This window comes from Caloenas nicobarica, chromosome 16 (genome assembly GCF_036013445.1).
Source record: "Caloenas nicobarica isolate bCalNic1 chromosome 16, bCalNic1.hap1, whole genome shotgun sequence".
Taxonomy (NCBI): Eukaryota; Metazoa; Chordata; class Aves; order Columbiformes; family Columbidae; genus Caloenas; species Caloenas nicobarica.
The window spans coordinates 3,964,138-3,981,595 of NC_088260.1; the positions used below are offsets into that span (position 1 = coordinate 3,964,138).

Here is a 17,458-nt window from a genome sequence, read left to right on the forward strand (position 1 = left end):
GAAAGGGCTACGCAAAAACGTGAGGGCCCGAGCAACACAAACGAGGTTTTATTCGGAATTCGTATGAAACAAGTGCAAAATTGAACTGCTGCTGTTCTTACGGCACAGATGTTAAAACATGGTGGTAATGCCCCCCCTTTTCACAGCGATACAAAAATAATACAAAACTACCTCTTTCCACCCATTCAGTATAAACTTTGGTTCAACAACATCAAATAAGTTACACTCCAATTATGTCCTTACAGCCAAACAAACGGATCCAAGACCAATTCTCCATTCCCTGTGCAAAAGTTACTCCTAGGAGTAGAAACTCCACATAGGATCACACTGTAAAAATAGAACCCAGGATAAAAATTCCTTGTAGGCAGTTTGATTCTTTTATTTGAGTCCTCACCAGACAGTGCGAGACTTTTTCTGAGGCTTTTACCCATCAGGGTCACTGCACACAAATCGCTTTGCAAAACAGCACGTAAAGCTCCTCACTACAAGGAAAGAAGAGGGCTGATACTTCCAGTCTTCCATAAAACTAGAGATCACTCTGGCTTCTGAAAAATTAAAGTAGTAACTTCGGGCAGAACTCAGAATAAAGTTAATTTCAGTGCAGTTTTCAACATGGCCAAAAAAAGAGCACGTTGCATGGCTGTATAAATTTACATTTCCTACTCCTTCTGGAATAGATACTGAAAACACACATTGTTTCTGTTGCATTGCTCAGTTGTTCCCAAAGTGTGTGAGATGGTAGCTTGCTTAAGTATGTGATTAGTAAGGAATGTTTAATATGATTAAAAGTCGTTTAGATAACTTAAAAGTAACCCCATTCAAGAAAATAAAAAGACTCAGCAAAAAAAATTGCCTACACTCGTTTCAGAACAAGCAGTAACGACTTTTTCTTTAAGAATAAAATTAATTTAGTTTATCAAGAAAAATGTACGGTTTATATCTATATACTTTACAAGATGCTCCAGATCTGCTATATATTTCTATGGGAGGTATGTATTACAGAATTATTTGGCTGCATTATAAGGCAATCAGTGAAAAACACTTTGTCCTACAAGAAACCATTCACAGGTGAAGTCCAATCACATGATTATTTTGCAGACAATTCCAAACATTTCTGCTGACAGCAGCCAAACTATGCCATATCATCTTTATTAAAATGTAAAGAAATGTGCTTAAAAGAGAAAGGCGTAAACTTGTATCCTCCACCAGAGTAGAACTTGTTCTGAAATTCCACCCTGAAACGAGACAAAAATAACAGAATCTATAAATTAATCCGAAACGACCAGTTGTCAAGGGATAGAACTGTGCAACACAGGAGGCTGAACAAAACAAATCCTAATCCTGTCACACTTTCTGTGCAGCTATTTACCCTTCCCAGCACAGTACAAGGCAAATTCCGTGTTTCTCAAGAGACTCAAACACGTTACATTGTGCTGTGATGGCTCATTTCTCATTTCTGTCTTACTAATTTGTTTTTGAGTTAGTTGCAGTTAATTGTTTTGCAAATATGTAATACCATGAGGACAGCACTCTGTATGGCATATAGCTTTGCCTCATGTTTATACACTGTATATATACACTGCCTTTTCTTACACTGTAGATTTCATCAGGTTTCAAACTAAATATTCTCTGAATCCACGCCAACGTGCGGAATTCATGATATTAAGACTAAGAAAGGATTAAAATACTTAAGGGTTGGCAGCCCCAGCTAAACAGAAGTTTTGCTTGCTAATATAAATTGTTCTGTTGAACCAGATAAATAAAATAGACTGGAGCCACTCTGTGATAGAACCAGACTGAAATTAAAAATACTTATGCATATTACTAATATTTTACAGTATGAAAAGCTGCAATAATATAAATCAAACGTACTCACACTTTGCACCAAAATCAACTCCGAATGTGGCAGAGGTTAATATGCATCATAAGCCAATATAATATTCGAATTTACTGAAAATATTCCAGAGGAACAATCACATTCAACTAACAAGCCATTTATTTAATGTGATTAGATAAATCTATTAAGGTAGCATTACGCTGTTGAATTTTACACTTTTCTTTTTAATAAGGCATGTAATATTTTGACACAAAAATTCATTTTAAACAAGCCAGTATATGCTGAAGCGGTATCAAAAGATTTAAAACTTACCAGTGAAGTCGTATGGCATGGAGAAAAGCAGAAAGCCCCTCCATGACCAAAAGAATAAAAATCGTTAGCACAGCAAAAAAGGCTAGAACAGGGACTAGCAGTAAGACACCGTACGTTGTGTCCACACGAAGACCCACTCTCATCACCATTTGCCATAGAACTTCTGATAGCTCTATTAATAAAAAAAAAAAAATTTCATAATCAACTCCGTCACACACAGCTATTTGCTCTCGCCTCCCCAAATACTTAAATGTACATCTCAATTTCAAAATAATCTACTGATGTCAACATTTTACACCATGACACTAAGACTTCAGCAAGTGCCTAAATACCTTCCAAACTGGTCAATCAATGGAAAATAGGAAATTGTGCCGTGAGTGCTGCTACACTATAATGTGAGGTAACATTGCTCAGATAACCAGCGTCTTTACAACACAGAGCAATCAATGAAGAAAACGACAAGATTCCAAACAATAAAGTCACAATTTTAGTTTGGGGGGCTTTCCATAGATAATGATTAGTTCAAACAGGGATTTTTTTTTTTAATTAAGGAAAAGATAATTGCATCGTAATATCACTTCAACAGGCCAGCCCCCCTCTAACCAGCATTAAAAATCAAGACAGATGAAAAGAAAAAAACAACACACTTACGTGCATGAGCAAGACTTAATGCCCAGAGTCTCAGATATGAGGCTGTATTAGAAATACATCCTAGACAGTATTCAATGGTATGAATTGCTTGATTCATAAAAACATCTGCAAAATTAAACTAAAATATAAAAACACATTTGTATCCATTTAAACAAGATAGTACAGCATGAGAGAGCAAAAACATTCATCTGCAAATCTTAATATATGTGGAAGAAAACTTCCATTAAAGGTTAATACACTGATTTCATACCAAGTTAAAAAAAAAAAAATCTGCTGTGTTTAACTTCTATTAAAGGTTAATACACTGATTTCATACCAAGTTAAAAAAAAAATCTGCTGTGTTTAAGATCGTTATTGCAGAGATGACCTTAAAAAATAATCAGATGCTATAGTTTGCCCAAAGTAACCAGCAGCAACAGCTGGGGACCAGGAATGCCACCCATGTCTCCCAACCGCCTTTAGAAATAATCCTCATCACAAGATGTGATTTGCAGACATGAAAAGACTTTTGTCTGGATGAAAAGCCAGGATTTATTAACAGGAAGCTGGGCAGTCATGCTCTTGCCTCAATTTTAAGAATCCATAAAACCATACAAACCCCAGGACTTTTATCCCACTCTTCAATTTAAGACAAATTCCATAGATGCAAATAAAGCCCTCTTCCTGTTCTCCACTGCACATAGATTGTGGTTTACTGTAGCAGTCTGAATATACCAAGAAATAATGATAAAAAATAGCAACAAATAAGTAAATTGTATTCAGGCATCAAGGTAAAGGCTCGGCTGATTTTCTTGAAAACTTGTAGGGACTCAGTGTACAGATTATCACCTTGATTTTTCACTTTAATTTGCTTTTAGGGACATACAAAGTAGAGATTAAGTAAAACCATTACCTCCTCTCCATCCCTCTCTCTGTGCCCACTGTCTGCGTGACTGCTTCCTTCTTCTGCATCGTGACATCTCAGCAGAGAAAGCTCTTCTTCACTTTCTTTTCGAACTAGCTTGTAGCCACTCTACAAAATTGAAACATATCATGTCTTCAAAGTGGACTGCCAGTGTCATTTTTAAAATTTATTTCAAGTAGTCACAGGCAAAGACAAGAATAGAGCTAGAGGAACAAAGCACTATTATGTGTTACAGTCAAAAACTTTTGAAGTTGAGTGGAAATATCTAGTAAAGACATTATATGCGATACAACACCAGCTGAATTCTTCTATACTGCAGAAATCGTGCCTCTCAATACTCACCCTGTACATTCTGATGCCTCGGCGGCCACTGTGCAACCAATACAAATACAGTGGTTTACCAAAAAGCATTACAGGAACAGAAAGAAAAGCAATACTGAGTAAAAACCTCTGTAGAGCAACCTGTTTGTGGGGGAAGGAAAGAAAATGAGATTAGATCACAAAATCAGAAGTAGGAAAAGCCTGCTCATTTTTCTTGGAGGGCCTGTTTAAGCAGGAGAAAAATACTACTGATTTCAGTGGGCATGGAGTCCAAATTGAACATGCACCCAAGTATTTTACTTAATCAGTCCCTCGAATTGGGTTACAGACATGCAGCATCTTCACAGTCTTACTAAATTCAGTATCAGTAATGCCTTAATCTTCTAGATTAAGTTTAGTAATATTATTTACAGCACATAGAAAAGCATCAAAATTACAGGCATGAGACTGTTAACTAGCCTTAATTTCAATTTGGGAGACTTCATTCTAGAAACAGATGTTTTCACAAGTCACTACATAAAATCTTACAACAAATAAAAGAGTAAATATATTATTTAATCATAATGTTTATTCAACTTCCCCTTAGTCTGATACATTCCCCTTCCCAGGGGAACACTCAGGTTTCATGACTGGTAAAGTGTTTCCTGCACAGGGAACACAGGATTTTGGGAAGTTTGGAAGAACGTTACTAACCTGTCCGGTGTAGAAAACCTCCATTTCACCACCAGTAAAGAGGAACATGTTAATAAACTGAATCAGAATACTAGGAGCAGATGTAGAGTCCTCTGCGGAGTATGCTAACCATTTATAGAAGATCAGAAACACCAGGTAGCCAAAGATGCACATCATGAATAAAAGTTCGGGAAGAAAAACCAAATAAATATTATACTTCTTCTTGAAATGCCTAAAAGAGAAAAATGGAGAAAAAAATGAAAATCAGTTTTACAAAGAAAGATCAAGATAAATACGTTGCCCAAACATGATTTCAATAAAAGAGAACGGTACCCAGCACTTTGAAGTAGCAAGACTGAAACTATAATCCAGAACTGATTTCTTCAAATTCAGTGAAATTTTAATGAGGTATTTCAGTGGAAATCAAGGCCATAAGAGGCATCTATCTCTATTCGGCAACAAGTGAAATAAAATCTTGTTTTAATTGATGTCTTCAGTTTTTTTAGCATAATACTGATCCATCATCCTATTTATGTGAAGGAAGACCTCTCTGTTAGTGTTCTTTTAAGAAAATTTTCACCATTACTATTATTCTGTTTTTTAAAAATTGTTCCAAGTTTCTCTTAACCAAATTAACCATTATGATTCAAGACTTCACAAAAACAATAATGTTAATATTTATCTTCTTGTACTTACAAGTGGTTAAATACTCCCAATACAACTCCAAACGTCATGTGAGTCACTCCAAAAATCACAGACATTTTCATTTTGAAAGAATTTAAAAAACTGAGACGGTTGCTTGCCAAATTCCAGATCTGAAGATGATAAAACAAAACCAGCATCAATGAACAGTGTAACAGAAGGAATAAAACCATATCTTTTCCCTACTGGAGACCTAAATACTACCTCAAAGGGGGATCACAACTGAAACCTGAGTTTTGTGAAAATAGTCAAATATTTCTTTGACTTTGTTAGGGGAAAAGCTCTTTATGAATGAAGGATGCAAGCAAAAATGTATTTTTCCTATAGTAAAATTTATCTTTCTAATACACCGAAATCAAATTTACAAATGACTAATCATCACAAATGGATAATTTAAAAGAATAAAACTAACCGGATCAATTCCGAAGGGATAAGCTCTATTGTATACACCAGTAACATTTGGATCCAGTGTTAAAAAATGATTATTCATATCCTCAGGACTGCCGAGAAAGAAAAACACAATCAGATTTGACGCTGTTTAAACATAGTGACAACATATACTTTCAGTTCTGCACGACACTACTCCTTTCCTTTATATGACCAGCTTGTCCAGTCAGACTGTAACAGAATAAAAGGATTTCCAAGCACAAAGGGCCTGACTAATAAAATCAATAGCAAAAGGGAAAAAAAATCTCTAGAAACTCCCAATCTGGGCTTAATTTGCACTAACTGCCTTTGAAAGGAAAGTTTCTGGATTTTATTTCTCATTTCCCCAGAACGGAAGGTTTCATTTTAAAAGCTCATAATTTGTTTCTCTATAAAATTCACTAACAAACACTCAAAGAAAAAATGACCTATTTTCTCCCTTTTGCATTTGGATCAGTTTCCACTATAACTTCATATAGTTTTTCTTAACACAGCACTCACGACCCGTTCACATTTTAACCAAAGTCAAGGGGTTTGACTTGACCATTTCAAGCCACTTCCTGCTTTTGAGGCAAAACGAGATGCTGTGAACATCTGAGGTATCTTGGCCCTTTGGTATTTAAAACAATGAGGTTTTCCACTTCGTGAAAAAGTAGGTTTGACAATTCACATAGCCTGCTTTTTTCTTTTTTTTTTTTTTTTTTTTACTCTCAAGAAAAGCTATGCAGAGACTAATGATTGCTAGGTAATTCACTTATTTCATTAATTGTTAACTTCTTACAGTAGATGGCAATGCTGCCTGGCTGTTCATTCCACAAGCATGACCTAGGCCAATTTTCTCCCAAACTAGCCTTCTGTTTTCTACTCCTCTCCTGAAGACTATAGAACTGGAGACAAACTAAAACCATTAGCATAAAGACAAACCACAACACAGGCAGTGCATTTTTCGTGAATAAAAAGAATACACAAGACAAAGTCCTGGTGCCTTCTGTTAAGATTTTACAATGCTACTGTAGACTCCAGCCATTTGTAACACCTTTGTGAGACCAAAAAAAGACGCAAAACACCTCTAAGAAGGTTTAGAGACTGACTAAACCCTAGAAACATCACCTCATAAAATTAGGTGCAAGTTCTTACTACTGATAAAAAGATACTATCATGCCAGCTGCAGTTTTTAATCACTACAAGTTACTGGCTATCATATAACAGCAGGGTATTGCAAGAGAATTTGTTCCAGGAGAAGACTGATTGTCATCTATACCAAATGATATATTCTAGAAAATGTTCCAGGTGACTAAGGACATGTCAATCCAGGAAAGCAACACTAATAAATATAAGATTAACCTGACAGATTGACTGAATTAAATATAATCAAATTCTAATAGTGGTTTTGCAAGAAATTGTGTTCTCTGTGGATTTCCTAATTTAAGATAACAAGGGGTTTTTTTGGTTTAAAATAACTATTACTGCCTTTTTTATTCTAAGGATAGATGTATCACTTAGCCCTTAGTGCAGTAGCACTTGCTACCTTAACTAGATTTTGCTAGATTTCACTACATTTACTTACTACTCTCAATTAAAGGATGATTAAAACGGGTGAGCAAAAGGGTTAAACTGTTGCAGGAAGCACATTTTGGGTTTAATGGTATAGCGGAGACACGCTTACCGCCAAGCCTTCTGTTCAAACATTGCTGAAACGTTCCATCCAGAACCAAATATATTTAACGACTTTGAAAAACAGTCATTATAGATCAATCCAGTGTATACAGAAAACAGACCCATTAATAAAATAACGTATCGGCCTTCAAATAACATCTTCATTATCTGTAAGTATTGGAAAAACAGAAAAAATAGAGAACACCATCTGCTAAGAGAGCAATCATCATCTAGACATTTCTAAGAAAAACACCTTTTGGCCATACAAAGATTTCTTAAAACTAAAAATTCCTGTGAACATTCATTAGGACTATGAAGAAACCTAAGGCAAATCAAATGTAACACAAAGAATTTTGCTTTAAGCATGTTAAATACAATTTACAAATGTCCGTTACCAAATAGTAACATAATCCCAGGATTAGTTTTCAAGAAGTTAACACGATTGCAGCCATTCTTAATTAAATATAATTCTAATGCATTCCAACCCCATATTATTAAAAAAATAGTTAAAATTAAGCTAAATAAATTTCAAACTACAACTCCTTTTCAGAAACAATAAAAGAAGAGGGAATTTGAAAAATAATATTCTCCTGGTGTTAGTCACTAACCACATTCTGTAAAACGCACATCCCTACGTGGCCCTAGCAGAAGGAAAACAAGCCCAACACTATCAATTTTTGCCAGTCTTTCAGTCCAACTGCATTATTTCTGCCCTTTCAAAAAAAAAAAAAAAGTGAGTAGTTTGTTAAGATATCACATTAATCTCGAGGAATATGGCAACTTTAAACACAGAAAAACCTGAAACGAAGGGAAAAAAGCAGTCTAATACACGTGCAATAAATAGTACTTTTCAGAAACACGGTAACTATTCAGTTGAAATTATCTTGCTGGATGGGGAGTAAATTATTTGTAATTCCTTTTACCTCATCTTGTGATCTTTGTAATCTCGGGTGGTTTTCATACAGTATTGTCAGGAGTGCAAAGATGAGCATTAGCAGACCATGCCCAAAGTCTCCAAACATAACCGCAAACAAGAAGGGAAAAGTGATGATGGTGTAGAGAGCTGAAATGACAATTGAACAGATTTCAGGCACACCGCATGACAGATGTTGTTATCCGAATTATGCTTAAGCGATTCAACTACTTGAACCACTCACACAATTTTCAGCTTTAAGTTTGAAAGACATTTTACCCCCTGCTAATAGACTTGCCACCCACACTATAAATTTAACTTAAAGCTTGCTTGTGTATATCCCTTAGCAAGGACAACTCCGCAGCTGAGCATTAGCTGACAATTCTGTGGATAATGAGGCCAGGAAATAAAACCCAAACAAGCAGTTCTTCCTCCATGGCTATTTTGGCTCTGCACTATAACGTACGTTCTCCTCTACAGCACGACATAGTGTAGCTGCAAAAATACATAAAGACATTAAACTAACTGGGCTATACAACAAGCTGGAGTTTTTCAAGTGATGAGCTCCACACCTCAGTGAGATCAACAGCCATTACCGAAGTTTTCTTTTTTCCCCTAAATATCTCATCCAAGGTAAAATATATAACTAAACGTTATACAGCTATTATCAGCATCTTGAATGCTAAAATAACTCAGCAAAATCAAATCCCATTTTACTGTTTTGCTGCTTGGAGCACCATTTGTACTTTTGATGAGCTACTGAAATTTTAAACCAGCTACTAATTAGCAGTATAGTCGTCACCATTTGGCCTTTACTACTGGCTAGTTTAGCAAGGTCTTTAAACACGTAACAAGGCAAAGCAGCAACCACAGCACAGCTCCCAGTTCAGATTTCAGAAGGACCAACCTGGATTCACTTCTCCATAGTTTCCAACTCCATAAGCATCAACAATGTTTTGGAACCCTGAGGTGAATTTATTGGTACGTATCAAAGTTGGAGGAGGTTGCGTTGTTGGGATGGTATTCATGAATGAAGAAACTGTAGCTCCGCTCTTCCTCTAATTACAGACAGAAAGAAGACAGACTTATGTAAAAACTCAGTTGATACTTAATCTAATCAAAGGAAAACATTTTCTGTCTCAGTTTCACTGATCCTGAAACTCAGCCCCAAATTTAACATTTTTTCCCTTTGTGCCTTCTTAAAAAAAATTACTAAATTACTACTAAATTACTAAATTACTACTAATTACTAAAAATTCCCTCTAGCAAAACAAAAAGATGGAGCCGCGCTCAACATAACTAACACAAGGGAATTAGCACCTTCTACTTGACTGCAAATACCATTGTGAGCCCAGTCAGACTTGAGTTCAACACAAGTTCTTATCAAGAAACAAACACAAAAACCCCACAACACCAAACCCAACATAATATTAAATAAAGGCTCTGCTAATAAATAAATTGTTTTATATTAGTTCACAGAGACCCAGCCCTGCCTGTGCCTGCTTTAAGCCTATTTTAAATAATAATTTTATTCTTCTGTATAGTTAGTTCAGGATTAAGGTTTTACGCGGAATATTCAGCTGACTTACTGAACCTTCCTCCAAGGCATGGCGCAAATTCTGCAGATCAGCCACCGGACACCAAACCTCAGCGATTAAACATTTATTTGTGACATCAAAACTGCACAGGTTGAGTACATGATAAATGGCTTTCATCTTCTTCACCTGGATAACCCACGTATAGATGGATTCAGATGCTTTACACAAGACTTGGCGTAAGTAATCCTCAGTTTTATGCAGCACCTTTGTCCAAGAAAAAAACACAAAGATTTCATTCAAACGCAGGAGTGGTTGTGTTAACTGCAGTAAGAGCACCCAGTATTTGTCCAACATTGGATCACATTTTTTGGAGGGCACGCTAACTGCTGCTTAGAACAGAAGGAAATGCCAAATGCCCTGAAGTTTAATAGCTACAAGCAGCAGAAGACCAGGGACATCACATACAGTCACGTTCAATCCGAAGCTGCATGTATTTTTGAAACATATTAATGTACTTAATGCTGTGATTCGTCAAATGATTTCCTATAGTGCAATAACTACAGCAAAGGGAATGCTGTTTAATATTTACTTACAGTATGAAGATCCTGAATACGAACATTTAGTCCTTCAACAACCGCCCTGCGCTCCTCCGTGGTATTGGGATAGGGGTACACATGACAGTGATAGCTACAGAAAACCAGAAATTGGGGTTAAATAACCAAACTAAACAAAAACAAACACCCAACCCCACGCCCCAGACAATCTGCAACACGCCATTAAATAACCACAGAACAGATTGAACTGAGAGTCGGTATTTTGCCTGTACTTCATAAGGACTGCAGATAAAATGACTCTCACGTTTATTTGTGTATTGCATAATTATAAAGCTAGATGCAACGTCGGGGGAGGAACAAATTGAACTTCAAAACCTCGCCTAAAATGCAACACTTATAAGGAAGGTGAGCAGGGGGAAAACTTACAAGAAAATAACCCAGGTATAAAGACATTACATATATATTAGTTTTACTTCTTACCAATCACAAATCTTCTTAACTTTCTGGCCAATTTGTTCACCCCAATAGGACACTAAAAAAACAAACCATTTTGTGGTTTCACCCTAAAAAACAAACAAAGATGATGAAGTTTGTTTTTAACCAACAATTCCATTGTGATATAATTAGAGAGCAAAATAACAAATTTGAAAAATTAGAAAAAGCTGTCTTAGTAGCAGTAACCTTCCACCATTTTAGTGAAGATCAAAAAATAAAATTTAAGTGCACCAATATCTTTCTTTTTTTGGTATGTTAGAGAAAAACAGAAGAGGTTTTCAGGGAAAATTTTAAAAATATTTTACCATCTCAGAATTATTAGTAACAAAAAAAGTCCTAAAAATTTAAAACGTTACAGATTAGAATCTAAGCAAAATTTTAAAGTGACAGATTAGGCAACCATAATTGCTGATTTACAAAAAGCTAATAAGTTCAGAGAAACAAATTCACAGAAAACCAACTGTGCTCCTGAGGCTTTTTTCCTTAACTACTGAGCAAACAAATAAAACGACTATTAAAAGGTAATGCACTGTACAGACCCAGTTAATAAATATCCAAGCAGCCATTTATGCCACGTATTTTGATCAAGGTAGCCAATCGTAAAGTCACTGCTATTCCACAATGAATTTCTGCACTTATCAAGCTGAACCGTGATAAATTAATTGACAGACCTATAGTTACAGTGGCATCAAGATCTCTAATTTTAAGGTCTTACACGTTCTAATACCTTAAAATAGTTTTCCCTCCAAGCGCACCAGGAAATAATTTACATTCAGTGCAGACCTGAGCAGCAATTCTTCCAAATCTTATGCAAAGTACAAACAAAATAAATTGATAGTTAAAATGTTTACTCACTGTGTCTGGATCTTCCAGACATTCGTCCAACTCTGCATATGTAAGAATAGTGTATCCTTTGCAGGCTCTCCACAGCATTTTTTCAAATGCTTCCACTTTTGTCATGTGAATTAACCCAGATATGAATCTATGGAAAAAAGAAATATCTGAAAAATAAGCTAAAATCCGCAAGAAAAATTAAAAAATCAGAGTACCTCATCACTCAGCATCACGTAGTCACAATAATTTAACATGTGCCACATCTAGAGAAGGAAAAGTCGCCCTAAACAGGATGCAACCAGTATATAAAACAGAGACACAATTTCTGTTTGGAAAACAAACAGACTGTAGGCCTCAGCACGCGACTAGAATTATATTTAATATAATTGCTTTATGTGATAGTACAGTTCTTCATTTTTTCTTGATAAGATACTCTCTTATAATGGTGTTGTGGAGAGCAGTATCCATGCATCGTTTTAAAGGCGAGTAGGCAATACCATTAATAATGTCACATTTAAAACTGACACTACCACATGATTAAAAACTGTGTGTTTATCCTAGAAAAACAGAGTCCGAAGGGTAGAGGATTTAGAGCATCTAGAGATTTTCCTTAACATACATACATGGTTTGACAACAGCTTTCTGACAGTTTTGTGGTGCTCTCCTACTTGTCTCTTCAAATAATCCAATTTTGTTACAAAGGTACGTTTAGGTCAAACTCCTACTCTGTCTAAAACTGTTTGGCTCATCTGAAGTCACCAGACTCGCACTACATCCCATCTTCTAAGAAAACAGCCCATTATTTACAGCAGCTCACCAAGCAGTTTTGAAACAGCACAGGTGGACTGAACCTACCCCAGCTTGGCGCCCAGTCTGTGCATACAGTTGTAATCCACTAACGGCTCATTTTCCACAGACGGAAATTCTTCATAGTTTGCATGTAAATGGGATTCATACTAGCAAATAAAAGAAAGATCATTCATAGCTTTCAGAAAAAAAAAAACACTTTTCATTTGTTATTCAAAATCAGAAAAGGTAATCAATTTATTTCAATAAAAATATAAAACCCTTTCCTGTTTTCAATTCAGACAACGGAAAGATCTTGGGATCTCAAGCACACCGCTCTTAGCAATTACAGTCAGTGTTGCAAAGGTTACACGGTAAATTTCTTAGCACAATTTATGCATCAAAATAACACAAATACTCCCTCATTCTCGGTTGGCATCAGCAGGAACATTCAAACAATTCAACAGAGAAATCGCAAAGCTCCTCTCAGTTCAGGGCTGCATTTTGCTCTGTATACGAACACAGCCTAGCACAAGAGGCTGCCAGCCGGGTTCTTTAAGTAATGAGCGCAAATAATAACAAACAATGCTGGAAAGCTCGGCACCGAGTCACGCACTTCACTAGAATTGCAACAAAAATGCCACACGACACACGATCCTTGCCGAACAACGTGGGCAGTACCTCAGATGTTCTCCTGACAAATCTTTGCGTGACCTCTAACATGCACGTGTATTCTGTCAGTTCGAGCAGGTTTCTCCTCAGCTTTTCTTTGTTTTTAGTTACTTCCCTCAATTCTGTCTCCAGCTTCTGCAACTGTTCCTAAGATATGGAGAAAAAACAACAATAGAATCCATTATACTGGGGAGGAAGAATTTTAAGCACATGTTAATTTGCTGCAATTATGGGAGTTTCCCAATTTCTTAATTAACTTAAGCTCCACAGGTTTTATTCCTCAGTCTGCTTTGTCCGGAGTACACATGATCCTCCACTGGCATCTGTTAAGTCTGCTGTTCTGACCCTAATTTGTGTCCGAGCTAAGTAACGCAGACTTGGAATCAGAACTTCAGATAGTAGAGGGTGCAAGACACTTATCTCTTCTATGAATAGAATTCCAGCAAAACAGAATGTCATTTAAAATTATAACTGCATTTTACAAGCTTCTAATGTACTACCAGCAAAAGCATTCTGAGAAAACAGCACCATGTTTTGCTACGCAGGCAGCACAGGAACCTGCAGGGCCTTGGGCATGTAAAACTCCCACACACCCTGGAAATGTTGGATGCATGAAAAGAGCCTTGGGGAAGTCCCAAAGCAATAAATGAGGCTGAAAGGCTCCATCTACAGAAAACTATTTGCTGGGAACAGTGTAATATATGCCAATCCATCAAACAGGTGACTGCAAACCCCGTGAGTGAGCTTTGACCCTTTCACGGAAATTTTGTGCTAATATCAAATCCTCACTGGCACTCTTTGAAGTAACACTGGCAGGAAAACAAACAAACCAACCTGGACAAAACCAAAAGCAAATGCTTCCACCTCTCCTACCACACCACTGTAACTCAAGTCATAAGATAACAAATAATTAAGTTTGAATTAAAGTTCTAAGATCCAGAGCTATACTTTTGGCATATGTTGTGTGGAAGTTACCTGGATTTCTAAAATGTGCTTCATCAAGGGGGCAGGAGGAGCAACATCTCCTTCAGGAAGTGGAATATCCGCCTTTTTAATTTCTTGAACTAAATACCCTGGAGTGAGAAGAAAAACAGAATCAGAAAAGAAATGGTATTTCCTCACACTTCCTACAATGCTGCATAGTTGACCTTTGGCTGTAATCGACAGTGCTGATCATGCTGCAGCACCAGGCCCAACCCATTTTATTCATTTATTTTAGCAACAACACACACACTAGAGTCTTCGAAAAAGAGGGGCTAGGAATAAATACACAGAACATTTCTGTGTTGGAAGTTGGAGAGTGAGCTATCTTCAGAGTCCTCTGACTGAAATTTTCCAACCACAAGTACTTTTTAGAAGCTTTTAACATCTCCTATCAGCTCTTTGCTGCTGCAAGATACAGCTTTCTGCTCATCGTGCCATCTGCCAAAAACTGACGTTCATGGACTCATGTTTGGAATAAAAAGTGTTCAAACAAGGCAGTTTAAGCAACCTTGACAACAAATGCAACTCACGCTGGGCAGGGAGATTGCCAAAATAGCTGCTGGGATGGTTTAGCATGACCAGCACATGCCTCTGATGAGAGATTCCAAGAAAAGAACCCTTCAACAGTCACTTTTCCTCGGGATACATTAAAGGAATCTGTATCTGGGTTGCAATGCTCTGCATACCCTCCTCTATTCGTTAACTACCATGTGAATACAATTATTAATAACGAGATATTTTTTAGGGTTCTTAGAAGTTCAACAGTATTGAGTTACATAACATGAAAAATGGGGTTTATCTTATAGTCAAGGAAATATCCAGAGTAAAGTCTCCATTTTCCTAACAGTTGATACTGAAATGCTCTCAACTATTTATCAGCAACACATTAGCAACTCTTCTTCACTTCTAAGCTTAAAAGAACCCTAAGCTATGTTTAGCACATACATGTTGTAGCATAAGTAAATTTTACAGCTCACAAACCCAAGAAGCAGGGATCAGGGGTAAAACACTGGACAGGCTGCCCAGGGAGGTTCTGGAGTCTCTGTGCTCAAAATCCCACCAGGCAGAGTCCTGACAAGTGGCTCCACCTGCCCCTGCCTGAGCTGGAGCTTGACCAGCGGATCTCAAGAGGTCCCTTCCCACCCAAACAATTCTGTGATCCACTCCAGACCGAGGCACCGCATCAACACAAACTAAGGAATATATCTCTATGTTCTGACTCAATTCAGTGCTGCAGTCGTCTCCAGCTCCAAAAATCTGCATAAAGACTCTATATATATGAGCACATGCATGTGGGGTTTTTCATACAAGTGGATGTTTTGCAGGATTCTACAGCAATCAGATCATACAAGACTGGGAAGATTAAAAAACCTGTAGCTGAAACCTCCACTGCAGTTCCACTCTAGCAATGAAGCTTTATCAATGCCACAGACGAGAAAGGGCAGACACAAACATAAAGCTCACCAAGTATTCTTTCCATTTCTTCACACTTCTTCACTTCATTCACAAATTTTCTCTGAAATACACTTACATTTGGGTTGAGCTGAAGGAGAAGGACAAAATGCTTATTAGGTACTTGAAACAGCAACTAGCCCTGAAAAAGCACAGCTATTTCTGTGACTTCATGGAGCAAATTTTACATGTATTCTGTGTGCACTATTTCTACAAAGTGCTTTTCAGCTAGAAAGGTACGAAAATCTACGAAGATGAAAAAGTCTTCAAATAGCAAAGCTTTAACAAAGTAGAATTATCAATACCTTTTGCTAGCTTTCCTCAAATAACAAAATAACCAGATCCACTACAGAAATCATTCCTGATCTTATTTCTACAGTTTAAAAATACGGCTTAACAACTTCAAATTAGCAAACAAACCCTTCTACAAGGAAATTTTTGTGATCTGTTTCCACAGAATCTATTTGAAATGTTAAGTTTTGAAAGACTCTTAACATAGATCCACATATTATGAGTGTGCTTCTAAATCAGACCCATTAATACATTATTTCTGGAATAAATGCTATGTCAGATACCCAGAATGGCACTAGTATGTTCAACATAACATCCATGTAATGATTCTTTCAGATTTGTCTCCTCCTACCTGCCATATTTACTAACTAGCTGTTAATTTAAGTTCTTCCAGCTTTCCTTGCAAAGATTTTGTAACCTATATATCTGAAGAATGCTGGGAAGAAATTCCAAAGTCTCCGTCAGCAAGTGAAGATCATATAATTACGATGAGACAACGCAGAAACAAGGTTAATTATTTCCCGCCCCAACTTTATGTTAGTCAGGCCTGTAGATTCTCCAAGGCAAATTTCTCCTCCAGGAACAGATATGTTTTACAAACCAACAGTCTGTGATGCTGAAGAAATAAACCCACAGAGTAGCTAAGGTGTTTCTATGGATCTCTCAGTGGGGCGGACAGATCTCAAGCCAGTGTGGCCTTGGGTGGGTAACGGGCTCTCCCACAGGATCCTAGTGCCAAAAAACCCAAGTTTAAGCTACTTTTGTGAGGAGGGCAGGCCAGTGTCACCCCGAAACGTCCCTCCCTGGAGTCTCAGGAGGGCTGGGGCTCCACTCTGACTTTCGGCTACTCAACCCTGCATTCAGCGAATGCGATATAGAGATTATCCGCACATCCGCCAGTCAGAGCCGGGGACAGACGGGTGAGAAGCGGCCCTGGAGCCTTTTACATTGCGCCACCGGAACGAACCCTACACCTGCCCGGCGGCAACTGCTCCGCCCGGCTCGGCCTTCCCCGCGCCGGGGTCCTTCGACCTTCCCCGTTCTCCCGGAAAACCCGCCGGGCGCCCGGGCCCCGCGGCCGCTACTCACGTCTCGGAACTCGGCCAGGCCACGCTCGCCCACCTCGCTGAGGCACTGGTAGGCTGAGCCGCTCTGGAGGAAGAGCTGTGCCAGGCACATCGGCTCGCCGCGGAACAGCGAGCCCATGGCGGGCCGGAGCGGGGCGGAGGGGCTCAGCGAGGCGGGCGGCGGGGCGGCGCGGCGCGCTGTCCGGCGGGAGCCCCCGGTGCGGCCGCCATGGCGGAGCGGCCCTGCCCGCCGCCGGCAGCGCGGCCAGCTGCTTCCGGGGGGCGGGGCCCGTTGCTTCCGGGGGCGGGACGAGCGGCTTCCGGGGGGCGGGGCCGTGGCGGCGGCCAACCGGCGGCGCGGGAACCGCGGGCGGAGCGGGACCCGCGGAAC

At 38.4% G+C, this 17,458-nt stretch overlaps 1 protein-coding gene across 1 annotated transcript; it reads right to left on the minus strand.

The window, feature by feature from the left end:
* Nucleotides 1-51: 51 nt before the first annotated feature.
* Nucleotides 52-17,345, minus strand: ATP6V0A2 (ATPase H+ transporting V0 subunit a2). Its single transcript, XM_065646159.1, has 20 exons — nucleotides 17,090-17,345; nucleotides 15,722-15,800; nucleotides 14,249-14,346; nucleotides 13,283-13,420; nucleotides 12,671-12,771; nucleotides 11,837-11,963; nucleotides 10,967-11,049; nucleotides 10,526-10,619; nucleotides 9,984-10,196; nucleotides 9,302-9,452; nucleotides 8,405-8,544; nucleotides 7,492-7,649; nucleotides 5,812-5,899; nucleotides 5,394-5,512; nucleotides 4,719-4,929; nucleotides 4,047-4,166; nucleotides 3,693-3,812; nucleotides 2,801-2,918; nucleotides 2,150-2,321; nucleotides 52-1,235 (listed from the first exon to the last, which is right to left on the minus strand). The coding sequence occupies exons 1-20, from the start codon at nucleotides 17,204-17,206 to the stop codon at nucleotides 1,133-1,135; spliced, it is 2,550 nt and encodes an 849-aa protein (XP_065502231.1). The 5' UTR covers nucleotides 17,207-17,345; the 3' UTR covers nucleotides 52-1,132.
* Between the last annotated feature and the right edge of the window lie 113 nt (nucleotides 17,346-17,458).

Bases quoted from the DNA above. Each gene is read 5' to 3' on its own strand.
- ATP6V0A2 (XM_065646159.1), bottom strand. From the start codon at position 17,206: ATGGGCTCGCTGTTCCGCGGCGAGCCGATGTGCCTGGCACAGCTCTTC. The intron at 10,620-10,966 runs GTAAGAAGTAAA...GGTTTTCTGTAG, and splicing joins GTTAAGAAGATTTGTGATTG to CTATCACTGTCATGTGTACC. The intron at 2,919-3,692 runs GTAATGGTTTTA...TTTATATTTTAG, and splicing joins GAGAGAGGGATGGAGAGGAG to TTTAATTTTGCAGATGTTTT.